This window comes from Amaranthus tricolor, chromosome 3 (assembly GCF_026212465.1).
Source record: "Amaranthus tricolor cultivar Red isolate AtriRed21 chromosome 3, ASM2621246v1, whole genome shotgun sequence".
In the NCBI taxonomy this organism is placed as follows: domain Eukaryota; kingdom Viridiplantae; phylum Streptophyta; class Magnoliopsida; order Caryophyllales; family Amaranthaceae; genus Amaranthus; species Amaranthus tricolor.
In genome coordinates this window covers 21,762,600-21,775,078 of record NC_080049.1, presented here as the reverse complement: position 1 = coordinate 21,775,078, position 12,479 = coordinate 21,762,600, and the positions used below count along the sequence as shown (strand labels likewise).

The 12,479-nt window shown below is 32.1% G+C and overlaps 1 protein-coding gene across 2 annotated transcripts; it reads left to right on the top strand.

The window, feature by feature from the left end:
* Positions 1-8,636: 8,636 nt before the first annotated feature.
* Positions 8,637-12,214, top strand: LOC130809301 (60S ribosomal protein L3). 2 transcript variants are annotated; one of them, XM_057675017.1, is made up of 6 exons: positions 8,637-8,768; positions 9,293-9,390; positions 10,358-10,468; positions 10,586-10,890; positions 11,200-11,609; positions 11,713-12,214. In XM_057675017.1, the coding sequence occupies exons 2-6, from the start codon at positions 9,306-9,308 to the stop codon at positions 11,969-11,971; spliced, it is 1,170 nt and encodes a 389-aa protein (XP_057531000.1). In that variant the 5' UTR covers positions 8,637-8,768; positions 9,293-9,305; the 3' UTR covers positions 11,972-12,214. The 2 variants fall into 2 exon arrangements, with proteins under 2 accessions (XP_057531000.1, XP_057531001.1); XM_057675018.1 differs by lacking the exon at positions 8,637-8,768 and adding an exon at positions 8,813-8,834.
* The last annotated feature ends 265 nt before the right edge of the window (positions 12,215-12,479 follow it).

Genomic DNA, 12,479 nt, shown 5'->3' with positions numbered 1-12,479 from the left:
CTGGTGACTCCTTTGCTCAAGTTTTGAAATTGTGATTTAAGTTTTTTGGGAAATAGACCCGGTGATGACCTTGTTTACTTAGTCAACGGTAAGTGGATTGTTACAATTCGTTTGTAACTAATAAGGCTCACTTTATTTATAATATTTGTAACAATGATAACTTTAAATAAGTAATCTTGTACACAAAGCAAATATATTTTAGTCAGGTTTGAAATGTATTTTTCACCTTTTTTTTTGACATAATAGTTAATATAATTTTCCATTTTATTAGTAAAATCAAGCTTTTAGGTTATCAGTTTTTTTGAGGTGGTGTTGTCCTTTTGAAAGACACATAGAAGTTAAAACAAAGTGAGAATCAGGCACAACCGACGGTAGTATGATTCTAGGCATTATAAGCAATAAGATTGGTAATTTCATAGTTGAGTATGTGGCTATAGCAAAACTTATTAGACTTCCTACCTCTCACATGAAATGAGACCTGAGGAAAAGGGAATAATTGGCTCAAAATTGATCACACCTCCAAGATACAGTCGCCTATACTATCACACCTCCTAGATACGGTCACCTATACTATCACATTTATATGTCTTGCATTATATTCCAAAAGTTCTTCCCTTTTTTAATGAACATTTTGGTATATTAAGCACCAAAAATTTGGGGATTGGACATTGAGGTAGTTGCATAATAAGACATTTATTGATTGGTTTCATAATCGAGTAGTATATGCACAACTCGAGGGAGTTTTTGAAACTGTTAAGTGGTTAGTTTTTATTCCTGATGAAGATGTCAACAAATATGAGGGTTATGTTAAAGGGTTTACAACTTATTGAATGAGGGTCAAGATAAGAAGTCCTCTTATTTGCAGAATAGTGGTGTTTCTATTTTGATGTCATCTACATTTTACGCGAATGTTAAGGGCACAATGGTGAGCTTTTAAGATTTTGACATAAAGCTTAATTAATTAGTAATACCTATTTGGCTTGTTTTTTTTTTTTTTGGTTTGATAATCTTTAGACACCTTATTAAAATGTCAACTAAGCTATTTCACATTTTCTTTGAACAGAAGGAGTGGAAGGAAAAATAGGCTATTTGCGACTTCACCCTTAAAGACAATAATGATGCCTAACATATGGTCTTATGAAAGGACCACATGGGCGTGTGTTGGAAAAGGAGGTGTGCGTTTAAGGATGAAAAACACCTTTGGTAAAGAGTACATGCCCTCGCAACCAAGTGCAAGCATGGTAATGCCACAAGATTTGAAGGCCTTTTAAATTGAGATAAAAAGGAACTTATATGAAAAAGATGAATGCCAAGTTTGTTGTCATCTTGGAGCAATTGGGATTACCTCTTGTTGACATTGTTGGTGTTAATCTTGGTGATAAATTAAGTCAAAAAGTAAATGCAAACTTCCCATCGAGAGAGTAGAGAATTGATCGACACCAGAGCCTATCAATCCCATTACTCAAATTTTAGAGCCAACAAAAATGCTTGAATTAAAGGTAAATAGTTTTGATGCATTTAACCACATAATTACGTTGCGACGATGATGATGTGGTACTAATTCTATATTTATACCAAATATAATTTTCAGAATGAGACACCTTGTACTCTTTTACTGCCTCAATTAGGTGTGGTCAATGGTGGCAACTTAACTAAGTTGCATTTGGCCAAACGCAACCACTAAGAGAGGGCCTGTAACACCCCGATATTTTCCCGATATATTAAATGATTTACTAGTAATATTATTATTATTTTTTTTTTTGAAGAATATATTATTTATTAAATTAAATTAAATTATTTATTTTGTTAGTAGGTTAAATCATGAGATTTCAACTTTTAAGGCAATAAAAACCATTTTAAGTCCAAATCTCTTTTCCTAATCTATCTTTAATTTCAAAAAAAAAAAAAAATTAAAAAGTGGGAATGTGTATGGGTTTGGCCGGCCACATGAAGGATTTGGGGAAGATTGTAACTTCCATTTTGGCAATTGAATGGTTAAGGAAATTATCACAATTAAATCTCATAATTCCTTAATTAATTCCTTACCTTACATCCTTTCATTTCAAAATCATTTGCAAGTAAAGAAAACACTCCCAAATGCTCTAATCCTCACGCCTAATCACCCCTTTGGTTCATCAATTTTGGTGTTTTGTCCTTGTGCAATTGTGAGTAATTCTTAACCTAGTTTTATTTTTAAGTTTTTATTTAAATTTCTATGATTTTATGTGTGTTATTTTATAGTTTATGATTTGTTCATGATTTAAAATTCATGTGTGGAATATGATGTTTTTCTATCTAAATTATAATGTATGGTTTTTAGGGTTTAGATATGTTTACATGTGTGTGAAGAATTGTTTGATGAATGATTGAAAAAAAAATATATATATATATACATAAAAAATGGTTGCTCATATGAAAAAAATGTATGTGGTGATGGAAATTTATTTTTATTTTTATTGATTAATAGAAGAAATTTATAATGTTGGTAGAGAAATATACATGTATATATGTGATGTGTTTGTGTGTGTACATTTGTGTAAAAAGAATTATTTTTGAGAAAAAAATATATAATTAATTAAAATTTATTTTGTATGTGATCATGAAAATTATGTAAATTTTATTGTTTAGATTTAATAGGAAATAAAGCATTGAAATTTATATTTTTGTGATAAAAAAAAAATGAAATCCCGTAGGTTTTGAAAATGGTGAAAAAAAATGTGTTTTGGAGCATTTTTGGCTTTGAAATTAAGTTAAAAATACTTATACTATGTTATAAATTATGAAAATTGGTACCCGGGGGTTTTGACGCCTTCCAGACGCAACGGTGAAGTCGGATTTTCATTTTGACAGTTTTAAGTTGAGATTCTGGACAGATTGTATAGGCTGTCCGGTTTTGTGTATATACCATGTTATAGTATGTGATGGATGTTCATGTTGTGTGTAGTGTTCTAGGTATGGATGTGATTGTATATGTGTGTTATGGATGATTTGAGGAAAATGTGTATGTGTGCTTATTTCCCGAATACGATTGAACCTTGTAGGTAGTCGATTCGTGACCGGGAATTGATTAAGACGCTTGTGAGTTGGTTATCTTGCTTAAGGTATGTACACGCAGCGTGGTTCGCATTAGTCCGATGTATCATATAATAAGGGTATACAAAAGTAAAGCATGGATATATAGTACTGATAATGTTATCTTTCGAATCAATAATTTTTTTTATACATTGTTTTGATAAGCAGAGGTAGTATGACCTCACTAACTTTAAAGTGGACGTAGTATGACGTCAATTGGTGGAAATGAATTACTCGCGGTTTATGAGGGCATTATGAGCCACCGCGGGGGTATGCATACTTAACCATAGGCACCGAAGTAAGGCGAGTGTCTATGGTAGAGACTTGCTTAGGGGTTAGCTCCCCCTAATGTATTGTCTCACTTATGGAGTTTGGAGTGTACCGGCAGTATGGCTGGATAGTACAGCAGTATGGCTGACTAACCTTTACGTGAAAATAATTATTTTTTTTTAATAAGCATGATCGAAGCATAAGGTTCTGTGAATTGTCAGCTAATAAATTAAAACTTTCTCTTATATTATTATTTATTTGGTTTGCGACGTTTGCTGACGTGTACTTTTGGTCTTAACGACCCTGCGATGATGTTGTTTCCTATCTGGGCAATGACTAGCAGTAAGTTAAGTTGCAGGTCTGGGGAGTGAGGATTGTCCCTTGAAGAAATAAATTATTAGGTAGAGAAGTCTTAATAAGAACTTCAAAGTTTAGTTAAAGAACATTTGGTTTTTATGAGGCGACTTTCGTTCTCAAGTTGTAATAAGTAGATTTAACTTTTCGTTCTTATCCGCTGCTAAGAATTTCTTATTATCTAGTAGTTCTTAATAACGCTAATAGAACTCGATCCGCACGTTTTCCTTAACTTCAAAACCGTTTTAAACTGTTTTCTAACATCCCGGTTTGACTCGGATTATAGTTGTCTCGTTTTTAAAAGGTCATCTTCTCGTTTCGTACGACCCGAGTTATTCCGAGATGTTACAGGGCCACACAATGTATTTGTTGTCTATTTGAAGTGGTCAGTTAAGTGTAGCCGTGGATGCTATTGTTAAGGGTGTGAAGATTACTCATTCCCAATTCTAATGCCATAATGGAACCTTATGAAACTATCGGACGCACACAGTACTTTTGTGACCTAGCCATGTGCTTAGGTTCGATTTTCAGAGGAGGTAATAATTATTTGAATCTTTTTAATTTTTATTATTTTCACAACCAATAATTTGTTTTTGTAATTAATTAAATTGTTTAAATTTTGTATCAAATTTTGCGTAAAACAACAGACGCTTCAAAATAGAGGTTGTTTCATCAAATGGGTCAACTCCACAAGTATCTGATCTAAAGAGAAATGTTCCACTTCTGAGTGATGAAGTGCATAAATTTCTCACCGACGATTGCAAATGGCTACATATTTGTGCAACAATAGCCCAATCTAAGATGAATTACTTAAGGATCAATTCAACTTCGTTGATGATGCATCAATGTACTTGGACAAAGAAGATATTCATGAATTTCGATTAGAAGAAAGGTTGAATATATGCATGATACATGTCTGCATGAGGTGATATGTACTTACACTTTCGTAATTGTTTGTTAATTATTTTAGATTTATTTTCTAACATAACTTGTTATTTGTTAATTTAGTGCAACTTACGAGGATTGGAATATTAGTGAATTTACTGTAAAAGTTGGGTGGTTATGTTCGAAAATAATAAAGATGACACACTATGGTCAAATAATAATTTTATTACTAAATTCTATAATGACTAAGAAGTGCTTTATAACAGATTAAATCATGTGAAGAATCAACCGGAGTTGGTTTTGTCCACAATGAGAAAGAAAGAAACGAAGAGGATCTTAAAGACATTCAAAAGGTAATTTAAAAAATTATACTCCCTCCCTTTTACTCAAAATGTCCCATTTACTTTTTGCACACTATTCAATGCACTTATTCAATGGTTAATATACGTTATTATGCATAACAAAATATTATAAAAAGTGGATATTAATGATTTTTGTATTTAGATGAATCAAACAAGATCTCACTTGACTATGGTTTAATTTATAGATTAAAAATAAAATACAAATTAAAAATGATAAGTAAATACTGTCAAAAAAAGTAAATGTCCCATTTTTTATGGAATAGAGATAGTATTACATTTAATTAATGAATAATTGTTATTTAGTATTTTCTTATTAAATACTAATTTAAATTTAAGTCGAATTTTAGACAACAATCTTCTCATACATTTGTATGATTGTGATTTGATGCATTTTGATTAAAAGGAGACGATGTAAGCAAAGATCCTAAGGTATCAATGTATCATCAACCAATAAATAAGTCGTATCTAAATAATCTACTCTTGTATTTGGTATGATATTCCAATGAACCAATATAAAAATTATGGATGTAACAACATGAATTTATAAAGAAGTTAAGCACCACGTTTTTGTACCTTGACTTAACTTTTTTAAATTCACAACAATGAACAAACAACAACTTTAATTAACTTTGAATACGCCCTTGATTAAAACAATAATTTTAAATATTTAAAAGAAAAAATTAGCACGAATAATGTAATATTTTACTGATTTCACTACAATATTATTAATTTTAATCAATCAGATCAAATTTAGGAGTTTTTTTTCCTTGAGTATATAAAATGACTTACTACCTCAAAAACAATTTTTTCCCCAAAATACAGCTAAATTAGAAAAATAAATTCCTAAAATCCAATACCCACCCACCCCTTACCTTCTTTCCGCCTTCAACCACCACCAACTGTAACCTTTTCCCCTCTATTTCATCCTAATAGGCAGCAACCCTTCCCTCCCCTGTCCCAACAACATCCCCTTCCCTAAGCCCAGTGCAAATTTACTCGCCAACTCCGGCAACACCACCCCCTCTCCAATCCCAGCAACATCGTCGGCCACCGCAATCCCAAAGCATATGAGATTTGGGTACTTCTTTTTGCAAGTTTCCATGTGGCACGATTTGTGACTGGTGGTTTGGTCAGTGTAGAAGATAGGATGGTTGCAGTGGCGGTGGAAAAACAGATTTGGGTGGAAACGTAGTGACGGGGTTGCTTGCATTAGGGATAGGGGTGTGATAAGTTTTGGCCGTAAGGTGTGCTGGTAATGAAATGGGTCGTCCACGTGACGGGGTTGTTGGAACCCGACAAGATTGAAAAGACTATGAAGGGGATGGGGCGATAATGGGTATTGGGGTTAAAGGAGTATTTTATTTAAATTAATCTTTATTTTTTCTTATTTTATTTTATTTTTATTTTTAGATTACCTACAATATTAGGTAGGATGACTTGTTTGAATTCTAGAGGGAAACATCTCTTAAAATTAGTATTATTCATAGTAAACTAGATAGATTCCTGTGTCAAACACAGTTTATGAATCGTTTGAATACAAAATTAGTAATCTTATATGTATAATTAAGTTATTATATGACTTTTAATTTCTTAAGTATATTTAAACTACAAATCGATTTGTTTTAAAAAGTGTAGAAGTATTACTATTAAATTGAGATTCATATTATTAATATATTATTATATAAAACATAATCATAAAATTATGCACTAAAGTATAGTGTTTTTTAAATTTGTCTTTTCACTATTTTTTAAGTGGTCAAATGGGACCACATGTGAAGTAAAAAAGTATAGTATTTTTTAAATTTTTATAGGAGTAAAGTAGAGTTAGTATGTATAAAGGTGTGAAAAGGCTAAGTTTAGTATTTATAGATTTCACAATATTATTCAAAAATTTACAGTGGTCTATAAATTTAGAAACAATATTATTCTACACCTATTAAACAAATTTGGAAAATAATTTTGTTACAATAAAATATTATTTTCTTTTATTTTGAAAATAATATTGGAAATCATATTGAAAAATGATATTGATTAACATTTTAGTCACATTTAAGTTTGGAAATAATATAGAAATCATATTGGAAAAAAAATAAAGCTATCCAATTCTTATTCTGCACCTTAAATAAATTCTAGTATTTTAGGCAATGATTTTCAGTAAATAATAAGCTGCTACGTCAACATAATTGAGCGGTAAAATATTGAATGAGAGTCTGACATGTGTCAGTCTCGTTTCTTCATTAGTAGTCTTTATAGATAGATAGATTTCACAATATTATTCCCAAATTTACACTGATCTATAAATTTAGGAACAATATTATTCTACACATATTAAACAAATTTGAAAAATAATTTTGTTACTTTAAAATATTATTTTCTTTTATTTTGGAAATAATATTGGAAATCATATTGAAAAATGATACTGATTAACATTTTAGTCACATTTAAGTTTGGAAATAATATATGAATCATATTGGAAAAAAATAATAAGCTGCACGTCAACATAATTGAGCGGGAAAATATTAAATGAGAGTCTGACATGTGTCAGTCTCGTTTATTCATTAGTAGTATTTATAGATTTATTTTGAAAATAATATTGGAAATCATATTGAAAAAATGATACTGATTAACATTTTAGTCACATTTAAGTTTGGAAATAATATAGGAATTATATTGGAAAAAAATAAAGCTATCTAATTCTTATTCTGCACCTTAAATAAATTCTAGTATTTTAGGCAATGATTTTTAGTAAATAATAAGTTGCTACGTCAACATAATTGAGCGGGAAAATATTGAATGAGAGTCTGACATGTGTCAGTCTCGTTTCTTCATCAGTAGTCTTTATAGATTATAGATTTATTTTGAAAATAATATTGGAAATCATATTGAAAAATGATACTGATTAACATTTTAGTCACATTTAAGTTTGGAAATAATATAAGAATCATATTGAAAAAAAAATAAAGCTATCCAATTCTTATTCTGCACCTTAAATAAATTCTAGTATTTTAGGCAATGATTTTCAGTAAATAATAAGCTGCTACGTCAACATAATTGAGCGGGAAAATATTGAATGAGATTCTGACATGTGTCAGTCTCGTTTCTTCATTAGTAGTCTTTATAGATTATAGATAAAAAGTTATTATTATAAGAAAATTAGTAAAATGTTATATCATAAATTTACAATAAATTTTATTTAAAAAGGGGCACTTTGAATCTATCTCGTTATAAATCTCATATAACAGTTGCTTGATATTTTTTTTAAGAATAAGTTGATAGAGGGGGCTGACAAGATAAGACAAAACTCATTTCTCTACTCTCACTTTACAAGTAGTTTATTGAGAAACCGTTTTTTTGAGAGATGTTTTTAAAGCTCAGTCTATTAAAGAATAATGTCTACTTACCATATTTTTAATGTATATCTACATTATATTTAATGCTTACTTATCGTATTCTTATTGTCTACTTTTAATTTCTTAAATGTTTACTTACATTATTCTTAATGCCTATTTATAACATTTTAAAAAATATATAATGGGCTGATCCAATTAGAGATGGTATTTCAAAGTGACCATCTCTCACAAGAATTTATGCTCATTTTAATAGAGGACCCGACCCATATTACTAGCAAAATGACTTGATCCGAATGATAAAACCCGAACCGATTCTTGTGTAAAGCCGTAGTCTCAAGCCCAATTCTCATTTCTCAACCTTCAACTCAAGTTAAGAACCCTAGATTGGAGGCGATATATAAATACAATATACCACACTCACTTAGGGTTTTACCACTATCATTTTAAGCAGTCGGCCAATCGCTCTCTCAATCAGGTTATCTATTCTCTCGATTCTTCATTTTTCTCCCCGAATCTGCGTAACCCATTTCCATTTTGAATTGTATGATTTATTCTGCTTTATTTTTTCTATTTGACCTTGTCAAAAGGTTAAATTTTTCGAGTCATTTTGTCTTCATTTTAATCGTTTAAGAATTTATACGGTGTTTAATTCTGAAATCGTTATTCGGTTCTTTAAATTTTATCAAAAACTTTTCTGGGTAGGTAGATTTATGCAAATTAGGATATACTTCTGCCATTTACCGAAACAAATATATGGGTTGTAGAAAAGTCTGTTGTTATTAGGTTTAATCTAAAATTTTGATTCTTTCACTTGTTGAACAATTTTATGTATTGGGTTTTTTTTGTTATTCTTCATATCTCATCTCCACTTACAAACTTGATTGATCTGTTGAAGATTACCTCGTTAGATTGGTGAATAGTTATTTTGAATAATACCCATTTATGTGTTAATCAAGTTGTGTTAATGTTATTGGATTTCGGTGTTTATTGGATTTGTAGGTAAGATTGGAGGATGTCACACAGGAAGTTTGAGCACCCTAGGCACGGTTCCCTTGGGTTTCTTCCAAGGAAGAGAGCCTCTCGCCACCGCGGAAAAGGTTAAGATCATTCAACTACTTTGGTTATGTGGTTTGATTTTCTGGATTAGGGTAGAGCTTTATAAACTGTTCTTATGATTTTTTTTTATCGAGGTTAGAGGACTCTTAGAATGTATATTATGATTGTTTGAATTAGGTTAGAGCTTAACAGACTGCTCTTTGATTTTTTGGTGAGGTTAGAGGAGTCCTAGATTGTATATTTTGATTGTTTGAATTAGGTTAGAGCTTAATAGACTGTTTTTTGATTTTTTGGTGAGGTTAGAGGAGTCTTAGATTGTATATTTTGATTGTTTGAATTAGGTTAGAGCTTAATAGACTGTTTTTTGATTGTTTGTTTGAGGTTAGAGGTCTTCTAAAATGTATATTGTGATCGTTTGAATTAGGTTAGAGCTTAATAGACTGTATTTTGATTGTTTGTTTGAGATTAGAGGTCTTCTAAATTATATATTATGATTGTTTGAATTAGGTTAGAGCTTAATAGACTTTTTTTTGATTGTATGTTTTAGGTTAGAGGTCTTCTAAAATGTATATAATGATCGTTTGGATTAGGTTAGAGCTTAATGGACTGTTCTTTTGTTGTCTTCTTAAGGTCAGATGCATCCTAGAATGTTAGATTAGCATAGTTTTATGAAAATATTTCACTTAAGGTTCAAGATTATTGTATAATTATCACTCTTAAGGATGTAAACTGCAATGCTTTTTTTGGAATCACAAATTGGAAATCAATTGCTGGAAGTTATTTTAGTTTAGCATAGTTTTTTGATGATGTTTATTGTTGTGTGTCATTTATGTGCATACGTTGTTTCACTGGATGTATTAGTGATTTTTTTTGACTATATCTAGCTATATTTCTGCTATGTTTTTTCTTTGGTCCTTATGCACTTGAGTATTTTCATCAATTTTGTTTGTTGTGTTGTGATTCCATAGAGCTTATTTTGTGGTGTACATTTTTACTTGTATAATGCAGTGAAGGCTTTCCCCAAGGATGATCCAAGCAAGCCACCCCATCTTACTGCTTTCTTGGGTAACAAAGCTGGAATGACCCACATTGTTAGAGAAGTCGAGAAGCCAGGGTCAAGTACGTGCATACTCTGATGTTTTGTTAACATATTCAGTGCTTTTGAACGAACTACTTGATTTGGTCGTGTATTTTGATTTTTAGCTCATTAAATTTTTGTGTTGATCTTTAATGTAGAACTTCACAAGAAGGAGACTTGTGAGGCTGTAACAATCATTGAGACCCCTCCCATGGTAGTTGTCGGTGTTGTCGGATACATCAAGACTCCTCGTGGTCTTCGTTCATTGAACACTGTTTGGGCCCAGCATTTGAGTGAAGAACTCAGGAGGAGGTTCTACAAAAACTGGTGCAAATCCAAGAAGAAGGCTTTCACCAAGTACTCCAAAAAGTATGAGAGTGAAGAGGGAAAGAAAGACATTCAGGCTCAGCTCGAGAAACTGAAGAAGTATGCAACAGTTATCAGAGTTTTGGCCCACAACCAGGTAAAGTATTCTTTAGTAGTTATGGCTGACTACTGGTTACTATTTTGATGTCCATTGCATTGTATGAGTCCTCTCTTTGAAGGGAGTAGGGTTATGAATTGTCTGTCACCTTCTTTCACCCAAACCCTGGACCCTGTTTACAGATGGGATATTGGTTGATAATGATGATTGCATTGTACAACTTATTGTTTGACCTTGTTTGTCTGTGCCTGTTGAGTTGATTTATAGATGCGAGATAACTCGTCAACTGTGTAGTTAGTGGAAATTATGTGTGTGCATTATGCTAATTTTCTCATTTTTAAATTTCAGATTAGGAAAATGAAGGGTCTGAAGCAAAAGAAAGCTCACCTGATGGAAATCCAGGTGAACGGTGGTACTATAGCGCAAAAAGTCGACTATGCTTATGGCTTCTTTGAGAAGCAAATTCCCATCGATGCTGTCTTTCAAAAGGATGAAATGATTGACATAATTGGTGTTACCAAGGGTAAGGGTTACGAAGGTGTTGTAACTCGTTGGGGTGTAACCCGTCTTCCCCGTAAAACTCACAGGGGTTTACGTAAGGTTGCGTGTATTGGTGCTTGGCATCCTGCTAGAGTTTCATACACTGTTGCTAGGGCCGGACAAAACGGTTACCATCACCGTACCGAGATGAACAAAAAGATCTACAAGCTCGGTAAAGCTGGTCAGGAGTCTCACTCTGCAATGACCGAGTTTGACAGGTTAGTAAAGTTGGTTAGCTACAGTTTTGCTTTCATTTTTTCTTTTGTGGTGAAGGGCGATTTCATCATGATCCTAAATTGTTACTGAATTTTAATGAACCAGAACTGAAAAGGATATCACCCCAATTGGTGGCTTTCCTCATTACGGTGTGGTGAAGGACGATTTCATAATGATCAAGGGTTGCTGTGTTGGCCCGAAAAAGAGAGTGGTTACCTTGAGGCAATCTCTTCTTAAACAGACATCCCGCCTTGCCCTTGAAGAGATTAAGATCAAGTTTATCGACACATCCTCCAAATTTGGTCACGGGCGCTTCCAGACAACATCAGAGAAAGAGAAGTATTACGGTCGTGTTAAGGCTTAAGTTATTAGTGTTATAGCAGTCAGTTTTGTGCTGCTTCTCCCTTACTTTGCAGAACATGTCAATTGTGCGAGCAATTCTTTGCAGAGATTCTATGATATCAATGTTGTCGAAAGTACATTTGTTTTTTGGAGTTTGCTACCGATATCTAAAATTTTGCTTCTAATTTTTGATACATGTTTAAGTGCTGTAGTATTCATCCAATAGTATTATGCTGCCCTTGGTTGCCTTGTTGGTTCTGAATCATCCTTGTGCTTGTAGTGTTAAGCTTGTTTTCTATGTTTTTGAAAACCACCAGGGTTGCTGATCACATACATGTTTTAAGTGCTGTGTAAATCATCCAACGTTATGTGTCTTGTACTCTTGTTGCCTTCTATGGAGCAACCCTCAATGTTTTTTACTCCTTCCATTTCGATTTTTGGTCCACTTTTCTTTCATACTTTGATCCTTAATATCTTTAAACACGTATTATAAAAAATTGTAAAAATTATATATTAAAAAACTTTGTATC

What these genes read in the sequence shown, in the direction of transcription:
- LOC130809301 (XM_057675017.1), top strand. Translation starts at nt 9,306, where the DNA reads ATGTCACACAGGAAGTTTGAGCACCCTAGGCACGGTTCCCTTGGGTTT. An exon ending in CTCTCGCCACCGCGGAAAAG is followed by an intron (nt 9,391 to 10,357) that starts GTTAAGATCATT and finishes TGTATAATGCAG; the next exon opens with TGAAGGCTTTCCCCAAGGAT. An exon ending in AGTCGAGAAGCCAGGGTCAA is followed by an intron (nt 10,469 to 10,585) that starts GTACGTGCATAC and finishes TCTTTAATGTAG; the next exon opens with AACTTCACAAGAAGGAGACT.